At 43.6% G+C, this 15,856-nt stretch overlaps 1 protein-coding gene across 1 annotated transcript; it reads right to left on the reverse strand.

Moving 5' to 3' along the window:
- Positions 1 to 1,654: 1,654 nt before the first annotated feature.
- Positions 1,655 to 10,731, reverse strand: pprc1 (PPARG related coactivator 1). Its single transcript, XM_080507779.1, has 14 exons — positions 10,635 to 10,731; positions 8,564 to 8,659; positions 8,303 to 8,452; positions 8,035 to 8,112; positions 5,985 to 7,944; positions 5,416 to 5,469; positions 4,523 to 4,583; positions 4,182 to 4,249; positions 3,347 to 4,076; positions 3,036 to 3,236; positions 2,844 to 2,922; positions 2,632 to 2,753; positions 2,190 to 2,341; positions 1,655 to 2,091 (listed from the first exon to the last, which is right to left on the reverse strand). Exons 1-14 carry the CDS (start codon positions 10,713 to 10,715, stop codon positions 1,991 to 1,993), a joined length of 3,933 nt encoding a protein of 1,310 aa, XP_080363905.1. The 5' UTR covers positions 10,716 to 10,731; the 3' UTR covers positions 1,655 to 1,990.
- Between the last annotated feature and the right edge of the window lie 5,125 nt (positions 10,732 to 15,856).

Below are 15,856 nucleotides of genomic sequence, written 5' to 3' on the forward strand. Positions count from 1 at the left end.
TCCTGCTGCAAAAGTGTACTGTCTCAGTTTATTTCAGAGATCGAGTCGACGATCTCTACAGTCGTGAAACATCTTGACATTCCTGCCCATATTGGGAACGCAGCGGATCTCCAAAATACCACTTTCAAACATAACAGAGGGGAGGAGCCGCTCCTGTCTCCTGCTCCAAAACGCCAGCTTCATGTTCTGTCAGCAAAATACACATGCTTTGTTCTTCAGAACTGGATTTATTTTGAAACTGATGGACGACGCGTATTAGTAAACACAAACATACGCATTTTTGTTGCCAGTCCTCCCACTTCCCAGTATTCATGATCGGTTGTAAGGTGTCATTTAGGTATACGTATTTCATGAAAATACTTCCCCAGCATGCCCTAAAAAGAAATCTTCATTAAAAGGGATCAAGTGGAGTTTGAAACCAATGCATATTTTAATAAAACATAATTCAATGTCAGTGTGATGAAAATGAATTACAATTACAAAAGGAGCTATATTATAAAGCCTCATGTCCAACTAATTTCAGTTTGAACCAGTAAAACCAGAGCAAAATAAATACTTTACTAATCTAAAGGGATATTCAGGTTTTCAACAGCCCACGTACAAAAGGACTAGGAAAAGAGAGGCAGGTTAGGAGCCAGACTTGTCATTTCTCAATCTATAGAAATATACTACATGCCCCCCAAACACACACACACTGTGAAGTAAAGGACAAACAACTTCAAATATTTCCCATTGTTTATTTTCAAAGAAGCATTATGAAAACATACATTCATAATTCATTTAAATATATTTGCACCAAATATCAACAAGTTGAAGCCAAATGCAATTGCAAGCATATCGGGGCAGTGGTTATCGCTTTCAGCTCACAGTGAGATTGTTGTGGGTTCAACCACTGGCCTTACATTGGATTAGGATTGTGCAATTACTTTAGGACATGTGTGGCTACATCATTCGTTGTATCGGCATATGCAACAACACTGTGTATGACAAGCCTGCTGGGGAAGTTCTACCTAGATAAAATACATTTGATCTCTCAGGTAAAAAAATAACGTTGCAAAATGCTCACCGTTGGACTGCAATTTCAAGATCTTACACCTAGCACAATTATATCGTGCTAATAAGGTAACTGGCTTCCAACTGCTGTACTACTGACCTCTTGCTACAAGTATTGCAGTCGTTGGCAGTGTATTCCAAGTCTCAGTTGTATTTTGACTGCACATATGCATCATTTCCACGGTTTGTCCATTCTCTGCAGCTTCAAGCTTTAAAGGAGCGACGGGCAGGTTTCTTTGGACAAGTCATTATTAATACCTTTACAAATACTGAAACAAAACAGCATTTATGTTCCTGCCATAATTTTTTTTCCACTGTCCAAAATCACTACAGGCTGGATTGTAACATCCTGCAAGCTACTTTCTGTCCATTGGGCTACATGTTCGACTTCCCTGCAATAAGGTGGGCATATTTTAGGTTGCTGGCATTTCACCAGATTTACCTTCAAATCACAGCTCGGCCAGTAATTCTGTGTGCTGTTGAGACTGGTGCTTTGTTACTCCAACAAAAAAAGTGAAGGCGTTCCCAACCCAAAAGAATGACAAAAAATACCATTTGAAGTAAAAACAAACCACACACATTTCAGTATCACCTTTTATTTTGGTTTATTTTACAATACAATCTCCCAGTTATAAGACATCAATTCCATCCATTTTAACTCTTAAAAATTATTCTCTGTCCATACAATTCAAATGTATTTTATATTTAAATAACTTTAAAAAATTACTTTCCCGTACTAATTTTTTTTTTTAACTTCTTTTACATACTTTCATTATAAATCTTCACTTCAATAGAAGGTGTTAGCTTGTGGGAAACAAATGAAACATGCAGAAAAGGAAAACAAAATGCAACACCGAAAAATGTATAGTGTTGCCTGGGAGGAGCCCACATCCGGCTCTGAGGTATGTGTCAGCGGAGTTCGGCTGCAAGCCTCCTGTTACCTCTTCAAATTCTGCTGGGCCTGCTTCAGTAAAGTGTCGAAGTCTAGTGCATGATACTTGCCTTTGACAGGCAATGGATCGTACTCTCTATTCGAATCTGAAATGAATGAAAATGAGAAGAGACATTGATTAGCTTTGAAGTAATACTTTAAAGGACTTTACTGTTAATGTTCCATGTGAGACTCTTAAGCGTACCCAAGTCAGCGTAGCTGGACTGGCAGAACTGTCTCCTCCCACCAAAACAGAGGTCGAATGGGAGCTCGTCTGGCTTGCGCAGTATACTTCCATTCTCGATGGCCGTGAAAGCATGTTTTGTGTCGTAGTAAGTGACGAACCCGTAGTTATCCCTGTGAGCAACAGTCAAGACATTAACCAGTCTGCCGTTTAGTGTGAACTATTTAAACAACGGTAAATTGTTAATGCAGATTTTACGTGTAACTTGCTTTTAAAAGAGCAACCTGGGAGTGTTGCCAGGAGGCTCCAGTTATGAACAAGTTTAAATTTGCTTTAGCACTGTAGCTTGGCCTAAAAGGTCATGGAGAAGACCAACAAGGTTCAAAGACAGTGCACGTTTCTATTATCATAAGCAGACGACAAAAACACCCTAGTACAGCGTCAATGTGTTGTCTCGACTTACCCATGATCTCGAAAGTGCAGGGTACATTCCTCAATTTCGCCAAAGTAGGAGAAGCGCTCCTTCAGTTCTTTTTGGGTCATAGTTCCCCGAATCCGACCAACGTAAACAACTCTGCGCTCCTCCTTAAACAGGTGGGAAAGGTAATCGGTCAGATAATTCATTGTTACAATATTGCAACTTAGAAATTTTCAATTCAACAAATCTTAACTTACAATGGCTTTCTCCTTGCGTCTTTTCACATCTTCCCCATTTGACTTTGTACCTTGAGTACAGTAGGACCTATATGTAGGGCTGAGGGAGAAAAAAAACCAAACAAAACAACTTTCAGTCTTGTCCAAGTATTTGAAGCAGTGCAACAGCTACAAAAATTTCCCCCCAAAATAAGATGGATTCAGCTTAAGTACCTGTACAACTTTCTGCTTCTATTGGACTGTGCTCGTCTTTGAGGAGATGGAGACCGTGACCTGGAGAGACTCCAAGAGCCAGAGCGAGAGGAGGAATAGGAATACCTCCTCCTCCTGGGAGGGGAGCGAGACACAGAGTAACAGGACCGGGAGGAACAGGAAGAGGAGCGGGAATTGCTCCCTGATCGACGACGACAATACCTGAAGAGAAAAGTAAATTGCCCGTCAAGATTGAAAGAATTTTTACAAGACCCAAGCTTGAGAAACTGAAAAAAAAACAAAACAAAAAAAAAAAACAGGCTGAGACGAACCTTTTCTTTCTTGGAGAAAATGATCTTGACCGAGATCTGGAAGAACTAGAGTCTGATTCTGACGAGCTGGACATGGGGCTGGGAGAACGATGTGATTTTCTTTTTATCGAACGGCCCCCTATCCTTTCTTTGGGACTTTGTGAGGGGCTGTGGGAGCGAGAGGACGCATGACGACGGTACGACCTCTCGAACCGCCTTCTCCTGGGACTCCTGTCTTTGAAAGTGGATTCGGTCTCCTGCCGAGAGGGAGAAGCATCAGGTGTTTCCAGGATAGAGGTTTCCTCCATCTTCACACTGCTCTTCTCCCGAGTCTGTGTCAATGGGACATCATTTGTTTTGGTTACTCCTGGAGGATTTGTGGCAGCCTGCAGAGGCGATGCAGGAGCAGCTGAAACCGTCTGTGTGGTGGCGACAGAAGAGAGCTTGATGGGTTTGATCGTGATAAAAGATTGCTGTTTAACAGTCCAGAACTTCCCGGGCTCTCCCGATAGACTGCCTTTGTTTGGAAGACAATAATCATGATCCAGACAGGCCATACTGGGGTCTGCAGGCACTGCAGCAGGTGTGGATTTACTACGGGACTTGGTTGAGGGCAAGGGTCGGGCTTCAATCTGGATGATCTTGGAAGGGGTCGACTTTGAAACTTCAGTCATCTTGTTCTTTCCCAGGAGCGCCATTGGGGCCAGAGGTTTCCACATTTGGTGGGGGGGAGTGGCAGGCGGAGTCAGAGCTGCAGCAAGTGTCAAGAAATTTTACTTAATAGCATTCTCTGGGTATCCAAGTTAGATTTCTTTCTTTTTTAAATGTATAGGCTTATTTATGCACGCTGAATTACCTGCAGTACTTAAGAATTCATGAGCTCGCACACGCTCTACAGCCGATTTCTGAGGAACTGGTTCAACACTGCAGAAAAAAACAAGCGTTGTTAGTATATCAGTGGTAACAGTGTTGCTCACACCTCTGTGTTCAGACAATTCAGACTTGGCAGGTACATTCACCTGGCCTGACAACGGCAGGTTTTGCGGTAGGTCTTGGCAAAAAGTGGACTTGTGACACCCACACACACACGCACGCACACACACACTTGCAAACAGATCTTTCTCTCCTCAGGTTTCTTCAGAGAAACCATTAATCACTCACACAGAGCAGCTTTGGGGGGGCTGTAGGGTAACTAACCTCGAGTTTCCTACAGCAGCTGCTCTACCAGAGACCTCCGGTACACATTGCTCCTCTTTGGCTGAGGGGAGAAGGAACACAAGTGTGTCAGCACACGGACCAGCCGAAGAGACAGAAATGTTAATATTGTGAGGCTAAAGCCATCCGTGTAAATGAAGGCATAGATGGTTTCTTTAGAATTTCAGAGGGATTTGATTTGTCATAACATTGTCATACAAACCCACTCAAAAAACTAAGGCACATCAAAATAAACCAGATAATGGACAAGTATATAGAAGTCTATCTGCTTGTTGAGAGCTGGGCCCTGTACATCAACCCCAACAATGACAATAGAGGGAGAGTTAAATAGATTTGCGGACAGGGCAAAATTCCAGCAGCTGAGCAGACAAAAGCACAAAGCAGCTTCTCTGACGCCCTCCAGCATCGCCCCTCTTAAAGAGAAATGTTGCTGTGGGTGAAGTCCATTTTATTCTAAATTTACAGACTATTTCCTTCAATGTTGAACAGTTCTCCAGAAGGAGCCTATAAACTTCATGATTAATGTGACAATATTCTTGTTCCATAAGTCACTTTTGCTAAATTTTGAACTACTTCACTATATCGTACTGGACAGAGCTCACACAGTGGACACCAGACGGTTTAATATGGCAGATTGGAGTTCATTGTTAAAACTCTTTCAGAGCAATCGTCAAACCCAAGTAATCCAACCCCACTGGCCCAATATTGCAAATCAAATATTGAACTGTAATGCCATTTGTGCTGCAAGACCATAACAAAACCAGGGAAAGTGATACTCTCACTGCATTTAGCTCCATGAATTCCACTGGACTGCTGGCAGGTAGAATCAACATCGCAAACATGACTCCATACAACCAACATCCAAAATTAATTACCTTGAGTCTCTTCAAACTGCTCCAGTAGGCTGGTTAAATCAGCAGCTTCGATACCTTTAAGACAAAAAAGAAAAGTCAAACTATGTGCAGGGTTTCTGTACAGGCCAAAGAAATAATTCAACAACTTCATATAGGGCAGAACAACCGAGCTCAAGCTCTCTCCCTCAAAGCTCAGTAACTGTGACAGAGCAAACATGCAGTCATACACAGGACTGTCTGGATTCACAAGAAACAATTAGTGGTTACAGTTGTATAATTGATGAAGACAACCTGCAAGGGTACAAACATTTCACTTTTGATATTCTTTTCATGCTGCATTCACACAGCCTTTACTAAATAATTACTGATTTCAGGGACCTGCACATTGGCTAGCCACTGACGCAGAGTCAAGCACAGGCCGCAGTTCTGGTCAGAGATGTGACTTCACTACAAAAACTTTATGACAAAGCTACTAAAGAGATATCACTTAACTCAAGTTGCATTCATTTATCAGAAAACATGTTTCGTCAATTCAAAAATGAAATAAACACTTCATTACTGAACCAGCGTTCTCTGTTATAAGTTCTCACCTATTTCACTGGTGAATGCTTCAATGAGCTCCTGTGTGGGGTCCCTGGCTCTTGCAGGCTTCAGGGATGTAGTGGATTTCTTTTTAGTTTCAAGCACGACAGGTTTTGCCTTCATTTTCTGCGAGTCACGTGGCAGAGCACCATTGCAGTTGGGTTCAGTGAGCTTGCCGTTAGACACAACGGGGCTATATTGAGAGGGTGCCTTCGTGGCCTCGGACACCTTCGGTGAAACAACAGTGGCCTTCTCAGAGACTCTGGCAGGGGACCCAGTAGCAGCAGGTTTGATCCCTGTAGTGGTTTTATGACACGTTTCAATCCTCTCCGTTGACTTGAAAGATGCACACCGAGATTGTAAGGTTTTGACGAGTGCACGCATCCCATCTGAAACAGCAGTGGAGTTGTTTTCTGCTGAAGATGGGAGCTGAGTGACAGGCTTCACAGGCTGCCCACAGCTCTGAGGTCCTGCAGGCTGGACAGTGGTGGGCTGGTTTGTGGCGGAATTCTTCACCGAGTCAGGGGCAGGTATAGAAGTCTGTTGGGGTGACTTGGATTGTGCAGGAGTGGGAGCTGAATTTTTGTTCGATGCAGCAACCATGTAGGCAGGGGGCACAAGCAAAGCCTCTGGGGTGGGCGGCGCTGCCGGCCCCCTTGGCTGCCAGGCTGGTTTGACTTCGTCCGCTTCCTTCTTGGCTGCTTGGGTATTGACCCGCCTGGGATCCTTGGGGCGGGGGTCGGGCAGGCAGGGAATCGGGGGCAGCTCTTTTGGCAACTCGGGGAGGCTGGGCCACTTTGTGCTGTTCGTGTCGTTTTTCTCTACCGGAACGGGTTTCTTCTGCTGTCGAAGTCGTCTGTACTGCTCTAAACTCAGTGATTTGGGTTTGGGCTCTGGGGCTGCCGGTGCCTCAACAGAGGGGACCTCACAAACTGGTGGCTTCACCAGGGTCGTTTCAGAGCCCTCAGTAGCCTTGGGGCTCTCTGAAGGCGCTGGGGAAACAGCAACAGGAGAAGGTGCCGAGGACTCAACTGGGGATGCCTGTTTTAACATTTCATTGGGCAGCTGGGAGCTTGCTGCTGTGGCTGAAGTTTTCTCTGTAATTAATGTATTCTCGACCTGTCTGGAAGACTCTGTTACATCAATTTTAGACAAATGTGTGTTGATTTGTTTAGCTGGTACTTCAGTTTGGTTCCGCACCTGTTTTTTGGGTTTTTTAACGGGAACTGATGCAACGGGTGTCTTTGACACTTCACGCTTCTCGGTTTTATTTGACTTTACTTCAGTATTTTTGATCGTTTCCTGTGCTGCTCTTCTTGCACTCCGAAGGACTCTTCCCTCCACAGGATCAGATTGCTGCTTATCTTTGCATTTCTTTTTCTTTTTCCAGGAGGCCCTTTCCTTTCTTCTCTCTTCCTTTTGACTGCTTACAATCACTCCATTTTTATCATCTGAAGATGGCTTTGTTGTCACAGGGGTAGGGATCATCATTGGAGCCTCATTGATGTTCAAGTCGTCATGGACAACAATGATTTCTGAATTGTCGGCGGCCACATCTTCATTATCGGAAGTTTTATGGTCATCTTCAGGAGTTTGTTCATTATGTGGCATGGAGAATGGAAGAGTCATATGTGGAATGGCCAGGATGGGTTCTCCATTTTCTCCCTGGTCCACAACTTCCAGTATAATACCTCCCTCGGGTAACATCTGCTCTCCTTCTTCACTCTCCACACAGATGGCCATACAGTATGGATGCATTTGCCTGACCAAGTCCCCCAGGCTCACTGAGACACCTTCTTCACCCTCCTGCTCAAATGTGACAGGCAGTGGCATTGCCAGGCCTTCCCAGTCCAGTAGCTCTGTGTCAGGGCGTGAATCAAGCGTCACTGGGCTCATAGTGAAGGAGCCATCTTCCTCCTCCTCGCCATCACTCCTCTGGAGAGCTTTACCCTGTATCCTTGAGAGGTTCTGGGATCAAATGAGGACACAAGCATCCAGTCAAACACTGAAATCTGTCTGCAAAGGAATATTCAATACATTATATGGGGGAAAATCTACCTTTCCAGTTGATAAAGTTCTGCTACTTAGTGCATCTTTCTCAGGAGGTGAACGGGACAGGCAGAGCAATCTTCTGAGCTGAGAGGTAAACAACAGCAAGTCGATATTAATACTGCCACCCAGTGGGAAAAAGGTATGCTCTCAATGTGAAGTCAGCTTTGCACTGCCTTTCACTCTCAGTGCCTAATGCCCAAAGGCCACACGGGGGAAGTCAAGAGCTGGAATCTGTGAGACACCTCAAGAGTTATTTATGACAGCTGGCACTAACCGGTGAGAGTTCCCTCCCTTTCTGACCGGACAGCAGCTCTGCATCAGGCAGCGTGTCAAATGGGGACAGATTCTCTTCATCTACGTTGTCAAGGATCTCTGTCAGGGCGGTGAGCAGCGTCGCCTCACTCTCGTCATAGAGTCCTTTAGTCTACACACACAGAACAAACAAGAAATTCGATTAAAACATGGAAAGTACACTAAGCTGTTTTTGTGAAAGCCATTTAGTAGTATTTCACATGAATGTATCAAATGAACATGCCTCTACTGTTGATGTGTCTTCAAAGATGGAGAGAATAGAAGGGTCTAAGCAGCTTTGAAGTGCTTCCAGAGCGTTGTCAGAGCTTTGCCCAGCACTCTGAAAATGACAGAGCACAATTCACATATTATGTCTGACAAACGCAACAATCAAAGTCAGGCAAAACAACATGCATAAAACTTAACAGCAAACAGAATTTTAAAACACCCTTCAATGTCTTAACACTAGTCTTCAGATATCATTGTAAACAGTGAATTCATGAAGTATGACAGTTATTTAGCAGTAATTTACTGTAAGAAAAATTGTTTTGGCATGCGTGTTATCTTTGTTGAATAGAACAAAAATCTGCCCTGAGCTTATTGAAATGAGTATTCCCAATAATTGTAATGTAAATGTTAAAGTTGAAAATACAGACTACTGAATGATCAGTATTTAAATCACCACTGTGCCCTGTGCAAGAAAACAGAAAAACTATTGCCACACACTCAACTGCCCCGTTTTTCTCGTCTTGGGGAAGAAAGAAAAAAAACAACTCTGGCTTCAACCAAGTGCTTCCTGGTTGTGTTTCACCCTTCACCTCATTGTACGAGTATTTCTAATGGCATATAAACTGAAATATAACTAATGGCACATATATTTAATGTGTGTGGAAGGTCAACTGTGAAATGGATGGATGTGAGCCTGTTTTGAACAAACCAAAACTTGTCAGATAAACGATTAAGATTAATAAAGTATTCCTATTCCCAAGTGGGTAAAAGGGTGCTTGAAATGCTCAGAGAACAGTAACGTGTGCAAAATTGTATGCACCTTTAGTAAACACATATCCATTTGATACAATTAAAACTACTGTGAGTCACATGCATTGATTGTATTGTATCAAACTTACAGGCCTGCCTATAGGAGCAGGGACTGTTGGTATGATCTTTGATCTGAACATACAATGGTCCCTTACTGAGACCCACGTGTTTGTGTCTACATGCTCACAGTGCGCAGACATGTTTGATCCTCACCTCACCTCAGACCACGTGTTGAACTACAACAAACCTGTGCTGCGCCCTGATCTCTCATCGAACCCGATATAAGCCATCTATTAAATGCCACGTCATATTTTCGTACGTTTTGACACTGCACATTGGGGGAAGTAACAACGAGACAGTTCGGTACTAAAAGTACAGACGTGGCCAGTGAATGAATCGACTGTCTGATCTGCGCATGTGTGAATCCGGCCAACATGTGATTCATCGAGCTAAAGCACATGTGGACATACACACATGCAGGATATGAATGAAAACTCGTTATACACAGCTGTGCAAAAGCACAAGTGGGCGCGAGATTCCACTAACTGCAGCGATTGAGTAAAATGAAGGCCTCGTCATTGTATACTAAACCCTTATACAAACAATACTGCAATGTGCTGGCTCGAAGCCCGTCAACTACACAAAGAAAAGACGAAGATAAAACCGCTTTAAGGTCGAGCAGTGCCACAAAACACACATCGACAAGAAAAACACGCCATTACAAGCAGACTCGGAGCCGACATTGTTTTTCCCCCACGTGTTTGTGAATCAATTGATTGACAGTACACTTAGTACTTTTTCACAAACCCCCCCCTGAAGGAGCTTAATCAAGCGATTCTGGTGCAGTTAATTCCACGTGTAGTTATCCTGGGGTATCAAACAGCAGAGATACAGAACTGTCACGTCATGTTTTTGGACGATTGAGCATATTGCAAAGGAGGAAATGTGGCTGACTGTGTGTGTCGCCTGCCGGGTAAGTCTCTCTCAATCACGAGCTAACAGGCTAGATAACGCCATCACATACACAACCAGACAAAAAAGCACGACAGAAAAAAAACCGCACGCCAAACAAACCAATAAACGTATAACATAAGCGAGAGGCACTTCTGGAGTAAGTTTCAGCAATGATAGTGCGGTTGCATCCACGTGTCACTTTTCCATGCGCAGGGAGTCGAGCTCCCACGCTAAACACGCTCCGCTTTTCGAACAGAAACACACAAAACCATCAACAGTGAACCGACACGTCGGGGAATGGAACACAAGACGTTTTCCCTTACCTGGTCTAGTGTATCCATTTGGAACAAGTCCATATTACACGCCGTTAAGGTCTCCTCGCCTGCTCTCCACCGCGCCGCCATCTTGCAGGTCTACTCCCTGAAAAGTAACGAGGCGCTAGAGCGGGGCAACAACCACGCCGGCTCCGGACACGTGGTCCCACATTCCCGGTAAAATGACGCAGAGTGACGCGGCGGGTCAGAGGTCGCGCGAGAGACCTGGAACGTGACTTTATTTTTCTTTCACGGAATAATAACATTCAGCTAATTTAAACGGATGAAGTGGGGCCGTTTTCCACATAAGGCTGACACAAATTAATCACGAAAATCGACTATACTTACTGACAATGCACGCTTTAATTCCGTGTAAGTATTTTTTCTCTTGGATTTTGTATTAACGAATGTAGTTTATCTAAGATTGTTCATTACACTTATTATATTATCCTTTTTATTACATCGCTCTTTTCCGTTGCTTCTGTGCAATCATGTTCCATTCAACAGAACATGTTGATATATTACAGTATAATAGTGATTTAAAATTATGTGAATACAGAAGTATCTCAAAATTGAAACTGATAACACAAGACTTTTAGTCCATGGGTGAGAAACTCGTTTTATTTTGGGGGCCACATACAACAGTATTAAGTGAGTATTAAGTGAGTGTAACAGGTAAAGCAAGGGTATAATAACCTTGAAATCTACATTATTAATTTAAACTACAGTTATTATTTGTAGTGGCACCGTGTATGAGTTTAAACAAGTCTATGTTTTCCCAAAACCAAGTAATTAGTAGTAACAATTGCTGTAAATTCAACATATTGACAATTCCTTCTGGTGCAAAATACAGTGAAATAACTATGTTAAAATGGAATGGCTTCTTTGAAATTTGCTTGGTGGTTTGGTGTTCTGGATTAGAGCTTCTTGTGGGATGGTTTTAGCCCACCAGCTTTATGTTGGACACCCCTGATTTAGCGCAACATACTTGTTTAAATGACATTCACGCTTTAGTTTTATTATCTTGTGGCTGGTGGTAAAGGCCACAAAGTAGTATAAAGATCAGCACTCTCAATATCAAGCTGAAGTTTGATATTGACAGCCTTTTATGTACTCGGAGTTTGTGTGTTCTGTTCTGTGTGCGGGTTTGTAGTACTCTGGTTTTCTCCCACAATTCATAAATACAAGTTGAAGTTAATTGGTGACTGTAAAGTGCCAATTAATTTTGTTGGTGTACTGCCTATCTGTGAGAAAGTGAATGTGGGTGATGTGTGTTTGCCCTATGATGGGCTGGTGACCTCCATGGTGTACCCATATACCCAGCTTTCTTCATATTCAGCGAGAATCTGATCCAACGCTTCCTGACCTTATGCTCAATATAATAAAAGACAGGATGAATGGACTGGCTGGCCAATTAGATTGCAGGGAAGGCTGGTGTCCCTCTGTGCTGCTATGGAAACTCTGCCCTTTCTCCTGCCATTCTGAAGCCACGTACACACAATACATGCAGCATGAGTAAGGAGAAGTCATTATATACCCATCCCCCTTTTTAGGAAAAAAACTCAAACTTTTTCTGCATTATAATGGTTTTCCTCCCATAGTCATAAAACATGAGGAGCATGTGTGCGCTCATGAAATTTCAAATACATCTGCACAAATTAAATTTCATCAGGTATTGAATTCTATTTTAAAACATTCCTGATATTACAATATCATGGGCACATTTATTTATTTAGTTTCTGCATCTTGACGGGGGCTGTTCTTTTTTCTTGCTGTACTGGTTCAGCTCTGATACAGTAATTACCACTCTTTAGAAAAACCCACACAAGTTACAAAGCATTACCACTATGAGAACATCACTCAGTGATGACGAGCTCACACCGCCCTGAAAAGATTGATTGCTTCCAGTGGGAGCGGGCGCAAACACAATAAAAGATGTCAGTGGACGTCTTTGTGTAACATGAAGAAATGATATGATAAAGTGAATGAGAAGACAGGCACCACACAGGCGGAGATAAAACTGGGTCAAATACAATAGTCAGGGTAATGTGTTTCTCATTAGGATTCGCACAGCATGGCAACGAGAAGCCATAGGCAATTCCCTGTGTCTCACAGGTAGAAATGGATTAAAGGTGAGCTCAGCCACGAGCACACTGGGGTCTTTCATTGTGATGTACTTCCTAGTGTGCATTTTACACTTGTCACTTGCTCTCTGTTCGGTGATGAATATATTGGGGAAACAGCTCTTGGTGTCTTTTGTGTAGCTTTCCTCTTTTCAAGCCCATTTGTGGTAAAACTGACAATCACATGTACAATAACTGAAACAAACAATATAAAGAGCAGCCTCCAAACAACAAAATCATTAGACGATGCAAATTTCATGTCTTTGTGCTTGTGTATTCTCTGGCATGCATCCAGAATACCTCGGGCAACAATTATAAGTCTCACTGATTTCCTTTTGAAGGACAAGATCGTTTGGTTAGAGTCTGCAGCTTGTGTTCATCTCCTGTGCCACTGCATCTATTCAACTATGGGGAAAGACAGAATACACCTCGGACAGGTTAGCCCGGGGGAGCCCAACCCTGGTCTTCGAGGGCCCCCGTCCTGCATGTTTTTGTTCTCTCCCTGCTTCAGCATAGCTGAATCTAATGATGACGTCATCACCAAGGTTGTGTAAAAGCCCAGTAACGAGCCCCTCATTGCAATCAGGTGTGTTGCAACTGGGAGAGAGCAAAAACCTACAGGACAGGGGCCCTCGAGGACCAGGGTTGGCCATTCAAAACAGTAACACACACACAGACACACCTGCAGGCATTTGAGAATCAGCAATTAATATCAAATGTATGTTTCTGGAATGTTAGAAAGCCCACAGTATCCATAGAAAACCCTTCAATGCAGAGTGAGAACATGCAAACTCTGTACAGATTAGAAATGGAAATCATATTTATTTGTGTCTTGTTCTTATAGTTTGATACATCCTAAATTATTTCTTTGTTATGCACAAAACATACACGTTTTCCAAATTAAATTTGCACGTCACTTTCAAGAATCTGGAGCAGCCTTCAAGACCTGCCTCTTTGGCTTCAGTGTGGCTAATTTAGAATTTGAGAGGGGGTCTGAAGCCTTGAGGGAATGTTGTGACACTCCAAGGAAAAATGAGGGGAAACACACCCTTGATGTCATATAAACAAATATTCATCAGCACTTTCTGTAAAAGTTGAAATCACATACTTGATGCTATAACAGCTCTTTATTCTTTTCTGTATTTACATTTTGACGAGCTCACATTTCTTTGAATCCCTGTTCCACAAGTTTCTTGAGACGCAGTTGGACCAAACGATCGGCTCCTCGTGGAGCGTCATCCATGTCCTGATGAATCACTTGTATTTCCTCTGGAACTTTCCCTGTAGTATCAGATGCTGTTACGTCTGTGGGAGCTGTAAGACTTATGAGCTCGTCTATGTATGCATGAGAGAGAGAGAGAGAGAGAGGGAGAGAGAGAGAGAGAGAGAGAGAGTGAAAGAGAGAGAGACAGAGGGAGAGACAGAGAACGAGAAGAACACCACTGAGCACACTCCTTAACTGCTACCTACCGCTGCTCTGCCGTTGCCATGGTTACAGGGCCCCTCTCTCTCTCTCTCTCTGTCTCTCTCTCTCTCTCTCTCTCTCTCTCTCTCTCTCTCTCTCTCTCTCTCTCTCTCTCTCTACTCCATCTGAGTATGGAGGGATGTGGCTGGAGAGAGGAGAGGAGAAGTGGCTCTCGCTGCTGCCTCTGCGTCATATTCATACCAGTGCAGCTGAGAGCTGCCCCCCCCTTCCCCTTCTCCTCCTCTTCCATCCTTCCTTCCTTCCCTCATTCCTTCTTGCTCATCATCCAATTTGCACACTGCTAGATCTCACCCCCCCCCTGTCCGTTTATGTTTCCTATCTGCATCTGCTGATCACAGTCATCCTCCCTCACTCACTCTCTCGCTCTCTCTCTCTCTCTCTCTCTCTCTCTCTCTCTCTCTCTCTCTCTCTCTCTCTCTCTCTGCTGGTCCAGCTTGGTTTCCTCTGCGTGGCTGACCTGAGCAGACTTTTGTGAGCGAGCGTGGGGAGAGAAGAAAGAGGAAGACAAAGGTAAGCATTGAGATTGAGTGTCTGCCTGCGAGAGAGAGTGTGAAAAAAAACAACAACAACAAAAAAACAAAAAACGGAGAACGTGGAGGCGTAAAACACCTGCAAGACAAAAGATGAATGTTGTAGCACTGATGGCATGAACTCATGTAAAATATCAAGTGATGCCACCAGGAGCCTTTTTAAACATTTTGTGGGGTTTTTTTTCTTTTTTTTTTTCATACAGACGCAGCGCTGTCATTGTGCGTGAACAAGTGTTTGTCCACAGCATGAGGACGACACGTTACGATGTGATGTGAGCCGAGCAGCCAGTGTGTCTGCGTGGAGACACTTTGCTGTCTGTCACATACTGTTGAGGAAGTGTTGTTGCTGCGTGTTCCCACAGTGGAGAGACAGTAGGCGAGCGGATATTCTCAGAGAGCTTTTCTGAGGGATGTGTGGATGTGTTGACAGGGCGGGAATCTCTGTATCTGCAAGAGTACGAGAGTGAGAGAAAGAGCGCGCGCGCGCGAGAGAGAGAGACAGACAGACAGAGAAGAGTGAGATCGAGCATGCCCGACAGTGCAGTTTGCGCTGAAGTGCTCAGCTTCAAAGCCTAATCACTCCTGGAAACAGAAGCCATTTCCTAACTCACATTCACATACCCCTCCTCTGTTTCTACTCTGGTGCTCTTATCTATTCTTTTCTCTTTCTCTCTTGCAGCATTGAGGATGTCTCATTTCTCTCTCTCATGTCTTTTATTGTTCATTTTACAAAGGCAGGATCTCTTTTTTTTTTTTTTATGTCAAACCGACAGATTCACTTGGCAAGTTCACACAGTTCACCCACAAGGTGAACAAAAACAATGGTGGCAGAAAAGAGACGGAGCGATGAGAAAGAAGACACGCATCTTTCTTAAACAGACAGGGACAAAAAAAAAAAAAAAGGTGTGCGTGTAAAGAGGAAATGAAAAAAGGGTGGATGTGGGGAGGTGGTGGGTGGGTGGGGGGGTTAAGTAAAAGGAAAATAAGAGGAGGCCCGCAGGGTTGTTCATTGTGTCTTGGTCCTGAGAGCAGTGTCTGACATCGTGTATGACATTTAACTGCGATGCCTCTGCCAGTACGCTGGTGTGTGGG

Source organism: Blennius ocellaris, assembly GCF_963422515.1.
Source record: "Blennius ocellaris genome assembly, chromosome: 13".
Taxonomy (NCBI): domain Eukaryota; kingdom Metazoa; phylum Chordata; class Actinopteri; order Blenniiformes; family Blenniidae; genus Blennius; species Blennius ocellaris.

What these genes read in the sequence shown, in the direction of transcription:
- pprc1 (XM_080507779.1), bottom strand. Translation starts at nt 10,715, where the DNA reads ATGGCGGCGCGGTGGAGAGCAGGCGAGGAGACCTTAACGGCGTGTAAT. An exon ending in GCAGTTTGAAGAGACTCAAG is followed by an intron (nt 4,584 to 5,415) that starts GTAATTAATTTT and finishes TTCTCCCCTCAG; the next exon opens with CCAAAGAGGAGCAATGTGTA. An exon ending in GTCCAGCTACGCTGACTTGG is followed by an intron (nt 2,092 to 2,189) that starts GTACGCTTAAGA and finishes CATTCATTTCAG; the next exon opens with ATTCGAATAGAGAGTACGAT.